The 13,412-nt window shown below is 39.2% G+C and overlaps 1 protein-coding gene and 1 long non-coding RNA gene across 3 annotated transcripts in view; one reads left to right on the top strand and one right to left on the bottom strand.

The window, feature by feature from the left end:
• Positions 1-13,412, top strand: part of LOC138433229 (uncharacterized) — a 33,227-nt gene that overhangs the window by 176 nt on the left and 19,639 nt on the right. The gene's annotated exons all lie outside the window — the stretch shown is intronic.
• MUSK (muscle associated receptor tyrosine kinase) overlaps positions 9,401-13,412 on the bottom strand; it is a 93,241-nt gene continuing 89,229 nt past the window's right edge. For both annotated transcript variants that reach the window (XM_069575457.1, XM_069575456.1), the window contains 2 exons: positions 12,410-12,558; positions 9,401-11,153 (listed from right to left, as the gene is read on the bottom strand). In XM_069575457.1, the coding sequence (XP_069431558.1) occupies positions 10,471-11,153; positions 12,410-12,558 (832 nt within the window). In that variant the 3' untranslated portion in view covers positions 9,401-10,470. The remainder of the gene's footprint in view (positions 11,154-12,409; positions 12,559-13,412) is intronic.

Raw genomic sequence — 13,412 nt, forward strand, 5'->3', positions numbered from 1 at the left:
ATTTATTTTATTGACGTATAGTTGATATATGACATGTTAATTTCTGCTGTACAGCAAAGTGATTCCATTATACATATACACAGTCTCTTTCATATTTTTACGGTTTATCACAGGATATTGAATATAGGCTCCCTGCGCTATCCTGTAGGACCTTGTGGTCTACCCAGTCTCCATAGAGCAGTTTGCATCTGCCAATTCCAAACTCCCAGTCCAACCTCCTTACCCCCTTTCTGGCAACCATAAGTCTGTTCTCTATCTCTATGAATCAATTTCTGTTTTGTAGATATGTGCATTCATGTCACATTTTAGATTTCACGTAAAAGTGATATAGGGTATTTTTCTCTGACTTACTTCACTTAGTATGATAATCTCTAGGTGTATCCATGTTGCTTCCATGGCATTATTTTATATCCATTTTATATAAATATATATACATATACACACATATATATAAAGAAGCTATGGTCTGTGCGCACACACACAAACACACACACCATATCTTCTCTCTCCATGTGTCTGTTGATGGACATTTTGGTTGTTTCCATGTCTTGCTTTTGCAAATAGTGCAACAGTGAACATAGGCATGCATGTGTCTTCACTTCATAGTTTCTCCAAATACATGCTCAGGAGTAAGATTGCAGAATCATATAGCAACTCTATTTTTAGTTTTTAAAGAACCTCCATATGTTTTCCATTATGATTGCACCAATTTACATTCCCATCAACAATGTGAGAGGGTTCCTTTTCTCCACATTCTCCCAAACATTTGTTAACTGTAGACTTTTTAATGATTGCCATTCTGACAGATGTGAGGTGGTGCTTCATAGTACTTTTGATTTGCATTTCTCTGATAATTAGCGATGTTGGACATCTTTTCATGTGCCTGTTGGCCATCTGGATGTCTTCTTTGGCAAAATATCTATTTAGGTGTTTTGCCCGTTTTTTTGATTTTCCTTTTTATTGAGTTGTGTGAGCTGTGTACATAGTTCCGAAATTAAGCCATTGTCAGTTATATAATTTGCAAATGTTTTCTCCCAGTCAGTAAGTTGTTGCTTTGTTTTGTTTACGGTTTCCTTTGCTGTACAAAGCTTGTAAGTTCAATTAGGTCCTGTTTGTTTATTTTTGATTTCATGTCTACTGTCTTGGGGAACTGATGTTTAAGTGTATTTTTTAAAGTTATCATGATAAATAATTTAATTAAAATAGAAGCTAAGTAACAATTTAGAAAATTGAGAGGTGTCTTAGTAAAAGTGCTCTAACCTGCTCATTTTTCGTGAAGGGAGGTATTACATACCTTTTTTAACTGATGAATTCAGAAAGAGATTTAAGCATATTTGTTAGAATTGCTGTGGTCATTGTCAGCAGAACTGAAACTAGAAAGGGGTAAAGTAGTTTTTACTTAAGCTGGAACTAGAGATTTGGAAGAGGTGACTTATTTATTTGTATACTTCTTAGGGGTGTTTAAAAGACCCTGTGTATGTATAGCTTTTATTAATAAGTAATAGTTATTTTTAATAAACTTACAAAGATCTAGAAGAAGAAACTCCTAAGTTTTGGAAACTATCATAATCAATGAAACTAAGCCATGATGTGTGGGGCCACCCAAGATGGACGGGTCATGGTGGAGAGTTCTGACAGAGCGTGGTCCACTGGAGAAGGGAATAGAAAACCACTTCAGTATTCTTGCCCTGAGAACCCCATGAACAGTGTGAAAAGGCAAAAGATAGGACACTGAAAGATGAACTCCCCAGGTCAGTAGGTGCCCAATTTGCTACTGGAGATCAGTGGAGAAATAACTCCAGAAAGAATGGAGGAATGGAGCCAAAGCAAAAACAACACTCAGTTGTGGATGTGACTGGTGATAGAAGCAAGGTCTGATGCTGTACAGAGCAATATTGCATAGGAACCTGGAATATTAGGTTCATATCAAGGCAAATTGGAAGTGGTCAAACAGGTCAAACCGCAAGACTGAACATCAACATTCTAGGAATCAACAAACTAAAATGGACTGGAGTGGGTGAATTTAACTCAGCAGGCCATTACATCTACTACTGTGGACAGGAATCTCTTAGAAGAAATGGACTAGCCATCATAGTCAACAAAAGAGTCCGAAATGCAGTACTTGGATGCAATCTCAAAAACAACAGAATGATCTCTGTTCATTTCCAAGGCAAACCATTCAATATCATGGTAGTCCAGTCTATGCCCCAAACAGTAACGGTGAAGAAGCTGAAGTTGAATGGTTCTATGAAGATCTACAAGACCTTTTAGAACTAACACCAAAAAAAGATGTCCTTTTCATTATAGGGGACTGGAAAGCAAAAGTAGGAAGTCAAGAAACACCTGGGGAAACAGGCAAATTTGGGCTTGGAATACGGAATGAAGCAGGGCAAAGTTTTGCCAAGAGAATGCACTGGTCATAGCAAACTCCCTCTTCCAACAACACAAGAGAAGACTCTACACATGGACGTCACCAGATGGCCAACATCAAAATCAGATTGATTATATTCTTTGCAGCCAAAGATGGAGAAGCTCTATACAGTCAGCAAAAACAAGACCGTTAGCTGACTGTGGCTAAGATCATGAAGTCCTTATTGCCAAATACAGACTTAATAGAAGAAAGTGGGGAAAACCACTAGACCATTCAGGTATAACCTAAATCAAATCTCTTCTGATTATACAGTAGAAGTGAGAAATAGATTTAAGGGACTAGATCTGATAGACAGAATGCCTGATGAACTATGGGCAGAGGTTTGTGACATTGTATAGGAGGCAGGGATCAAGACCATCCCCAAGAAAAAGAAATGCAAAAAAGCAAAATGGCTGTCGGAGGAGGCTTACAAATAGCTGTAAAAGAAGAGAAGCAAAAAGCAAAGGAGAAAAGGAAAGATATACCCATTTGAATGCAGAGTTCCAAAGAATAGCAAGGAGAGATAAGAAAGTCTTTCTCAATGATCAGTGCAAAGAAATAGAGGAAAACAATAGAATGGGAAAGGCTAGAGATCTCTTCAAGAAAATTAGAGATACCAAGGGAACATTTCATGCAAAGATGGGCTCGATAAAGGACAGAAATGGTATGGACCTGACAGAAGCAGAAGATATTAAGAAAAGGTGGCAAGAATATACAGAAGAACTGTACAAAAAAGATCTTCATGACCAAGATAATCATGATGGTGTGATCACTCATCTAGAGCCAGACATCCTGGAATGTGAAGTCAAGTGGGCCTTAGGAAGCATCACTATGAACAAAGCTAGAGGTGATGTAATTTCCGTTCAGCTATTTCAAATCCTGAGAGATGATGCTGTGAAAATGCTGCACTCAATAATGCCAGAAAATTTGGAAAACTCAGCAGTGGCCATAGGACTGGAAAAGGTCAGTTTTCATTCCAATCCCAAAGAAAGGCAATGCCAAAGAATGTTCAAACTACCACACAGTTGCACTCATCTCACATTCTAGCAAAGTAATGCTCAAAATTCTCCAAGCCAGGTTCAGCAATACGTGAACCATGAACTTCCAGATGTTCAAGCTGGTTTTAAAAAAGGCAGAGGAACCAGAGATCAAATTGCCAACATCCGCTGGATCATGGAAAAAGCAAGAGAGTTCCAGAAAAACATCTATTTCTGCTTTATTGACTATGCCAAAGCTTTTGACTGTGTGGATCACACTAAACTGTGGAAAATTCTGAAAGAGATGGGAATATCAGACCACCTGACTTACCTCTTGAGAAATCTGTATGCAGGTCAGGGAGCAACAATCATAACTGGACATGGAACAACAGACTGATTCCAAATAGGAAAAGGAGTCTGTCAAGGCTGTATATTGTCACCCTGCTTATTTAACTTATATGCAGAGTACATCATGAGAAATGCTGGGCCGGATGAAGCACAAGCTGCAATCAAGATTACTGGGAGAAATATCAATACCCTCAGATACACAGATGACACCACCCTTATGGCCGAAAGTGAAGAACAACTAAAGAGCCTCTTGATGAAAGTGAAAGAGGAGAGTGAAAAAGTTGGCTTAAAGCTCCACATTCAGAAAACTAAGATCATGGCATCCAGTCCCATCACTTCATGGGAAATAGATGGGGAAACAGTGGAAACAGTGTCAGACTTTATTTTATGGGGCTCCAAAATCACTGCAGATGGTGACTGCAGCCATGAAATTAAAAGATGCTTGCTCCTTGGAAGAAAAGTTATGACCAACCTAGACAGGATATTAAAAAGCAGAGACATTACTTTGCCAACAAAGGTCGGTCTATTCAAAGCTATGGTTTTTCCAGTAGTCATGTATGGATGTGAGAGTTGGACTATAAAGAAAGCTGAGCGCCGAAGAACGGATTCTTTAGAACTGAGTTGTTGGAGAAGAGTCTTGAGAGCCCCTTGGACAGCAAGGAGATCCAACTGAAAGGTGGGGCAGGGTCGGGCACGTTGAGGCATGCCCGGCGTGTTGAGGCGTGCCCCGGAAAAGTGCCGCAGACAAGTCCCGGAGGCGGGCCGACAACCAAGCCGTCCAGTCAGGTGCCTACACGGAGCCCTTGGACACCAATCACCGCTGAGTCCGCGCTTTCTTCCTTATATGGGAGCCCGGCCCTGGCTATAAAGCCCTTCCCCACCCCTCATACCTCGCAGACTCCCTTCGCTTCCTTGCTCACCCACCCCCGGGAGTTCTGCCTGAGAGCGACCGCCCAATAAAGGCCCTGATCAACGGTCCATAGGGGTGGCTCTTTCTTCCCGCGGCGTTTCTTACACCAACCAGTCCATCCTAAAGGAGATCAGTCCTGGGTGTTCATTGGAAGGATTGATGTTGAGGCTGAAACTCCAATACTTTGGCCACCATGCGAAGAGCTGACTCATTTGAAAAGACCCTGATGGCTGGGAAAGATTGAGGGCAGGAGGAGATGGGGATGACAGAAGATGAGATGGTTGGATGGCATCACTGACTCAGTGGACATGGGTTTGGATAAACTCCAGGAGTTGGTGATGGACAGGGAGGCCTGGCGTGCTGTGCTTCACGGGGTTGCAAAGAGTCAGGCATGACGAGTGACTGAACTGAACTAAACTGAACTGATAATACTGATACCAAGCTCTAACAGAAAAAAATGATAAACTTTTAATTCCATGAATTTATAAATATTGATGCAAGTAAATGTTAATAAATCAGATTTGGTAGTAAATCAAAAGACTGATATGACACCCAAAGAGAGTTTATTCCCAGAACATAACAATATTTCAACATTAGAAAATCAATTCTTACATTTCTACATAGTAACTGATTAAGGAAAAAGCCACAGTCATCTCAATAGACTGAAAATTCAACATTCCTTCCTGATTAATAAAATCTTTTACTATCTTAAAAGACAAACAGAAGTGTCCATTTTTAACATGATAAAGGTGGTTGAAACATGTATGACAAAATTTAATTCCTTAATATATACAATGTTTTTATAAAGTAGCAGGAAAGAAATCTACCCGATAGAAAAATAACAGTAGGAGGCAAATCACAGAGTAAATCAAATATCCTCAAAACACTGAAAAAATGTTCAATCTTATCTTATTTAAAGAAATGTAAGCATAAGCTACAAAAAGTAAAAAAGAACACCTTCAACTATTGTACCAGAAATTATTAAAATGCTCACACTCAGTATTGTTGAAAATGAAAGAAAAAGACTCTGTTATCTAGCTGGAAGATTGTTTATTGATAATTCAAGAAGGTAGTTGGTCAGTGTACTAAAAGCTTTGAAAGTATATCCTTTGATCTAGAAATTCTATATGTAGGAGTTATATATAAAGAAATCACTTGAGCTGGATGCTCACAAAATTTAACTATAGGATTATAAAAATACTGAATTTTATAATGAAATATAGAAACGAACCAAATGTCCAACCTTGGAATAATAGTTAAGTAAGTTGTAACTTCATATAACAGAATATTATTTCATCACTAGAAGTGATGTGATACATGAATATTTGTTGATATTGAAGATGTTTGATACACTCTGGTAAAAACAAAGCTTTAACCAATACAACAGTCTGATCTTGTTTTCATTTAAAATGGTTATCTGTCTATATCTCTCTCATCTAGTCATCTACCTTCTTACCTACATGAAAAAGACTGGAACAATATTTATCATGAGTTAATGTTAGTTACCACTAGTGGTGTTTTTTCATTTTCTTTATTTGTATATTATTGCTTTTTTTTTTTTCAAAAAATAAATATGCGTTTTCAATAATAAAGCAAATGCTATTTTAAAATAAAAGTTATATACATATTTTTCTGTTTTGTGCAAAGTATAACAAAGGTTTACTATTTATTAAATAAAATGACTTAAAATCAATCAGAAAATGAACTATGCCATAGAAGAATGACTGACTTATAGATGATTCCCAAAATAAGAGCTATAAAGTGACCTAGAAACAAGGAAAGTGCAATCTTTTTTTTTTTTTTTTAGTTTTTTATTTTTTAAATTTTAAAATCTTTGGAAAGTGCAATCTTATTAGTAATGTAAAAATAAAAGTGAGATCATCTTTATTTATAATCAAGTAGACAAAAGCCTTCTAAAATACAGAGAATTAATTCTCTGTGTATGACAGCATATGTTTAGGGCTATGATATCCCCTGTACAATGCAGAGATGGGAACAGTGTTTCTAGAGAATATGACAACACATAACAAAAGCCTTAATTTTGTGCATGCCATTTGGCTTGGATATTCTCTTTCTCAGAATTTCTATAAGCAAATAATTATGGCATGTGCAAATGAGGATGACCAATGCAGTATTGTTTGTAATAGTGAAAACTGGAAAAAACTCTAATGTTTTCAGTTCAAAAACCCAAATGTTTTAAAAACAGGAAAATAGCTAAGTTATGGTACATCCAAAGAAAGGAATATTATTCAGAAATTAAATTGTACTCTTAGAAATACAGTGAGGGACATAGAACAGGTTTATAATATCCTGCAGACTGGAAGGAGGGCCCCTTTCCTGCTCAATTGTGATACCAGCAAATGCATTCTTTTGGCGCTATGCGCAGTCCCTAGAACTCGTCACATTTAATATTCTGCCACTTAATATCACTTGCGGGTGCTTTACTGATGCTGGTCCTGTCCGTTGATGACAACAGCCCTGTAAATGTCTCTCCTGATCTCTTTTTAAATTTATACACCGATTTTACAATGGAAAAAGAAATCTGTATTTACAAAAGAAAACAATACTGGTAAATACTGGGCCCTTGTCCCTGAGATACAGAACCTTGGGACAAGCACCAAGGAAATAAGACAGTGATCTTGACATAGTCTAAAAATGCATTTAGAGTTCACAAAATATGCACATTCCATCAGTTGGATTTTTTAAAATAAAAGTAACAATGCTAAAATATACATTTTGTTATTCAATGAAAAGAATGGGGTAGAAGGGATATACTGTATGCTTTGAAACCAGCTGCAAACTATAAATCACCTCCGCAGCGTCGAGTTTCAGTTGTTTCCTCTGGAATCATTAGAAGCACCTTGGTTGTGGTGACTGAGAATTCAACCTCTTGTCACAACCTAGGCTCTGCTGCTCTGTGTGATTAGGCCAGTTACACAACCTCTCTGTGCCCGTGTCCTCACCTAAAAAAGGGCATAATGATACTACAACATCACAGGGATGTTGTATTTTAAGTTAATATATTTACTTTAATTGAAATAAATACATATATTTAGAGGCCTTAGAATATATGTGGTAAGTATTCAAGAAATGCTAGCTGATAGTATTACTACAATTATTATCATGAGGTTTCTTATTGCTATTTTAGTTTTCAGTTCCTTTAAATATTTAATAAAATTGGATGGGTTCTATTATAGTTACTTGCTTGTCCACTTATTCATTCACTATATTTACCGGTATATCTATGATTATTTTTGCTTTGAGATCTTGAACACCAGCGCCTAAAGGGCACACAGACAGAGAATCTGTGAGGCTGTAGAAGGCATGAGGAAGAGATGGGGAAAGTAAGGGCAGTTACCCTGCAGTAGGGTGGGAAGCAAAGCAAACTCAAAGTGGCAGACAACAGAACAGGCCAGTGGAAACCCAGCTCTGAAGTGTAACATGACCTCAGCTGTACCAGCCCCATGGCAGGTCCTCCAAGTAACTCTCACTACCCTGACTCTGCTTTCCTTTTGTTTTAAATTTATTTTCAGTTCTTTCATTTGGCTGTGCCATGTCTCAGCTGCAGCAAGTGGGACTTTTAGTTGTGGCATGTGGGATCCAGTTCCCTGACCAGGGATTGAACCCGGGGCTGCTGCGATTGGGAGCTCAGAGTCTTAGCCACTGGACCAGCAGGGAGGTCCCCCTGCTTTTCAGTAGAGTAGCTTTTCTGATTGGTCTGACTTCATGGCTTTTCTTTTATAATAAACTCTGTCAGCTGAGGAAAAAGATGTCTTTGAAGTTTTCAGAGCCTATATGTCACACATGTCACGCCACAGACGTCAGTAGGAAAGTTCCAGACTTGATGGTGGTCCACTCCAAGTTTTCTGCTTTGCTGGCCTCTTGGCCTTCTGTCTTAGACTCATATTGCAACCTCATTCCTCATCTAGCTCTTTGGATGACTGTCTCAAATCACGACTTGAATCGAAGGCACTTCTCAAGGTCTCAGTCCTAACTCCTGGCTTCCTTATTTGTAAATCAGAATTGTGAGTCATATTGTATTGTGAGTCAGTTTGTATTGTCATAGCCCAGGGAATCTTATCTGGCCTGAAATGGGAGAAAGATGAGAGAAGAGATAGCAATAGAGTTTGAACAGTAGGTGGTCACTTCGAAGGGGAGGTGGTGTGTGCAGGAGGGCTTTAGAAAGTAAAACTGATAGTTGACTTGGTGACTATGAACAAGGCATTGCAGATTTTCTAGCAAAGATAACAGAGTTTGCACCTTTGTTTGTAGGTGCAATTGGAGATATCAGGTAGAGCCCTCTGGAGGACAGCTGGAGAATCTACTTTCAAGAATTCAGACCATTTCTCCGCTGTCCTTACTACCAATTAGGTTGAATGAAAGTAAACTGGCCATAGAGTAGACTGCTATTTTCTCTTTCCCGTTTATTTGCTTTTCAGGAGAATCTGTGTTATATAGTATCAGGAAGAAACTCATATCATCCATGTGGCCTCAGATAAAGATATGTTGTATGGACTCCACTGGGAAATCTTGTGCATCAAGAATCTGAGTTTCAGAGAGTTTTGTTTTGTCTTGCTTTTTTCTTTTTAAGAATCATAAGATATAACAAGACAAGTGAATAGTCATGCAGAAAGTTGGTGAATAGCCATATGTTAATCCTGCTACCTATCAAATTGGTTTCTAGAAGGGAAAAAAAATGTCAGAATGAATTAAATCAGTTTGAAATAACTCAGTCACAAGACCATCTTGTGAATTCCCATGTTATAAACTGTGCAATAGTCTGTGGCAATAAAATTAATGAATTACAGCTTTGGAATGGGTGATTTCAAAAGCAGGTACAGAAGAAAATAGTAATAGTAATATACTTTGCAAAAGGTATATATGTAACAGTCCACAATGTTACTTAGAAAGTTACTATTTCTGCCAAGGTTTTTGTTGTATAGGTGAAATAAGAGGAAAAAATAGCCAAATAACCAAAAACAAAGCAAGTCCTAAACAAAGAAAGATGAGACAAAGAAAAAGGTACCAATAAAATTTTCAAAAAAATAAAAGGTAAATAGACACAAAAGACATTTTCAGAAAAAAAAAACCTGTAAGAATAAAGCAAGCAGATTAAATTCATGACACGTGTGCACAAAGGAAAACTTCTAAAGAAGAAACAAAGAAAAAGAGAACTAAAAATCACAATAAGAATATAACCTTGCTGATTATCACTTTATTCCTTGGAAACCCTCTATCAATAAAGTAAACCACAACTTTGTCGAATACAAACAAATATACAAGTGTGCATTAAACTCAAGAAAGAAATTGAATAAAAAACCAACACCCATCTTTGGGTGAGGGGACAATGAATGCTTTTTCCTTCTTTGGAGTTTTCTGTGCTTGAGCTAAATTTCTTACAGGAAGATACACTACTTTCCTAATGGACAGGAATGAGCTCTATTAAAAATGAAGCTCTCAACCGCAGTTCATATTAAAATTTAATACAGCAGAGGCTTATTCTGCTGCCAGCTAATTCAGGAACTGAACAGGGTGGCATTCTTTCCGGTACAATATGTAATACAAGCTTTCCCCGTGAGGAAGAGTAGTTACCTCCGGTTATCTGGCACGTTTTCTCGCCTGCCTTTCCCTTCACTCAGTTTCTACCCAATCCAGGAGTTCTGCCCAGTCTTTTTTTTTTTTTTTTTCTGAGAAATAAGCAGCATGGTACCCATGTCTGCCACTATTCTTTGCTATTTGGGTCTCTTGGGGGCTTGGGCGTTGCACTCCTCTGGGTCCCAGGGTCTGAGAAGAGACTGGAGATTTCTCTTCGCCCATCGTGGACCTCAGACACCCCCACTGCCCTCCGCCCGCTCACACATGCGTTCCAGGATTCGGTGGATGCTGCTGAAACTGGGTCTATCTGCAGGCACCTTGCTCCAACACAGACGCATGAGATTGTACAGCTCCAGGGGGCAGTTCTCCGGGCAGGAGAGGATGTTACCATCCCGCACGTAGTAGATGACCTCCTCGTGGGCCATCCCATAGTAGGGCTGCAGGCCGTAGGAGAAGATCTCCCAAAGGACCACCCCGTAGGCCCAAACGTCAGACTCCGTGGTGTAGCGGTTGTAGAAGATGGACTCGGGGGGCATCCAACGGATGGGGATGGCGTCGTTTTCATTGGCTTTGTAGTAGTCCGCCGAGTAGATGTTTCTAGAGAGGCCGAAGTCGGCGATTTTCACCACCATGTTCTCACCCACCAGGCAGTTCCTGGTGGCCAAATCGCGGTGGACAAACTTGCGCTCGGAGAGGTAGGCCATGCCCGCGGCCACCTGCCTGGCGATGCACAGCTGCTCCGCGCAGGAGAGGGGCGGGGGGCCGGGGCTGGAGGCCTGTGACCCGGGGGACAGGTCGCTGGGACTGAGGCCGCGTCCGGGGTGTGGGGCCATGCTGCGGAGGAACTCATTGAGGTCCCCGTAGGCCATGTATTCAAAGAGCAAGCACATGGGCTTCCCCACTGCGCACACTCCTGCAACCAAAATAGGCCCCTTGTTAGAGGTTGCGTTTCTTAAGTACACATTGGAAAACATTGTCCAAAAGCAAATGACCAGATCAGAGGTGGGGCTTTGGTTTTCTATTGACAGCGTCATAGTCGAACCCTGACCCCCTTTCTTTGTATAAACATCTACTTCTCTTTTAAGATTCAGTTGATTTATCCCTCCTCTGAGGGGGCCTCTGTGCCTGACCTTTCCTGGATCAGATTTTCCTTCCATTATTATTTATCCTTAGTCCTGCATCCTACTTACCAGCCTGTTATAATTATCCATTCAGCTTAGGTTTTTTTCCCCCAACATTTTATCCCTTTAAAAATAGAGATTATGTCTTAAGTCTTCTTTCAATTCCACACACCTACCACGTTCCTGGTGAGCAAGTATTCCATAAATATTAAGCAAATGAATTTATGAATAGATGTTTTCTTTGAGTATGTAATACAATTGCTCTGTTTTTCTGCTTCCTTTCTGAAGGAGCATGGTAAGGAAACTATTTTGTGAAATTTGAAAAAGGGGGAAAAAACAGTCAGATCTCAGATGAAATATTCAGGTTACTGCAGTTAAACATTTAGGTAAATTTACAAACTTTTATTTTCCAGAAAGAAGAAAATGTTAATATAAATAGAACCTTAGATTTAGTACCAAAAAGTTCAGTTCAGTTCAGTTGCTCAGTCGTGTCTGACTTTTTGCGTACCAGAAAGGCATTTGTTAATTCCAAAATTCTTCTGCATTTGAGAGGGAAACTGGTCAACTTGAAATATTAGGTCAGAGGGTCACAATTTCACACCAGCATACAAATAGATTATTAACTCCATGATTTTTTCAGGCAAAAATTAGAAGTTTCTGTTCAAAAAGGAAAGGAAATGAGAATACTATTATCTTGGCTTGTTTCTTTTGGGGTTAGCTTTTAATTCTAGGGACTTTAGCAATTGGTATATTTATATCAACTATATAAAATAAATGAACAATTAAAATATAAAATTGGTAAAAGAAAGTTAATGAAGCGACAAAACACTTCTCAGAAAATTTTTAAAACTCTAATCTTTTGAACTTAGGTGATTTAAGGAAATATTCTACTCCCTGGTACAGAAAATATTCTATAGGGAGGAACAGAGACATCTCTCTGATCAAGGAATGAAAGAAAAAACAGAAGTGAAGTTTAAAGGAGAAAAAACTTGCAAGTCTCTGTTTTCTGATGCATACATTTCTCCACTTGTACCTAAGAGTTCCATACCTAAGAGTTTCACAATATTAGGATTATCAAATTCTGCCATGAGGGCTGCCTCCCTCTGAAAATCTGCTTGCATATCTGCTGAGGCTTCTTCTTTGAGCATCTTCACTGCCACCATTGTGAAAGGTTCGTAGGGAAGTAAGCCTGGAGCCCTGAGAAATACATTTATTGAGCAAGAAATCAAAGATCAGGAGGATTCCACATAGTCACATGATAACTACCCATGTTTGTACACATCCCCCCACTCATGCAGCCTTTCCCAAAGCCACAGAACCAAAGAAAGATGCCAACGGCAGGTCACACTTAAAACTTCTTGATTCCAATTAAAAATCACTAATGTTATTTTCAACACAGATTAAGGTTGAAGATGCATTATTTATAAATAACAGGAAATCAGAAGTACCCAGATGATGATTACCATTGTAATCCCTTAATCTCTGGCTAGAATCTAAATTCCTAGAAGGCAGGAACCGTGACTTTTTCATCTTTATATTTAAAGGCCTAAAAGTGTCCCTTTCAACTTTTTGCATTCATGCTAAGTAGTTTCAGTTGTGTCCAGCTTTTTGTGACCCAATGGACTGTAGCCCTCCAGGCTCCTCTGTCCATGGGATTCTTCAGGCAAGAACACTGGAGTGGGTCGCCATGCCCTCCTCCAGGGGATCTTCCTGACCCAAGGATTGAACCTGCGTCTCTTTCATCTCCTGCATTGGCAGGCAGGTTCTTTATCACTAGTGCCCGCCGGGGAGCCCTTCTTTTTTTTTTTTTTTTGGTTCCCAATAAATATTTGCATGAGATTTTCATTAATCATGTAACCTCCATACTAGGGCCACTATATGTAGAGATAATGTTGTGTCCTGCCCAAGAGCAACAGGCCAAAGTGACAATCAGTGATTAAAACCAAGTCTACATTCTGTGGCCAAGCTGTGTGTCTGTGGAGCTACATGAAGAGAAGTTATGTTATTCCAGCTCATACAAAGACATTAATTGGGCTAGCATTGGCCCTAAT

The sequence above is a fragment of the Ovis canadensis genome, chromosome 2, assembly GCF_042477335.2.
Source record: "Ovis canadensis isolate MfBH-ARS-UI-01 breed Bighorn chromosome 2, ARS-UI_OviCan_v2, whole genome shotgun sequence".
Classification (NCBI taxonomy): Eukaryota; Metazoa; Chordata; class Mammalia; order Artiodactyla; family Bovidae; genus Ovis; species Ovis canadensis.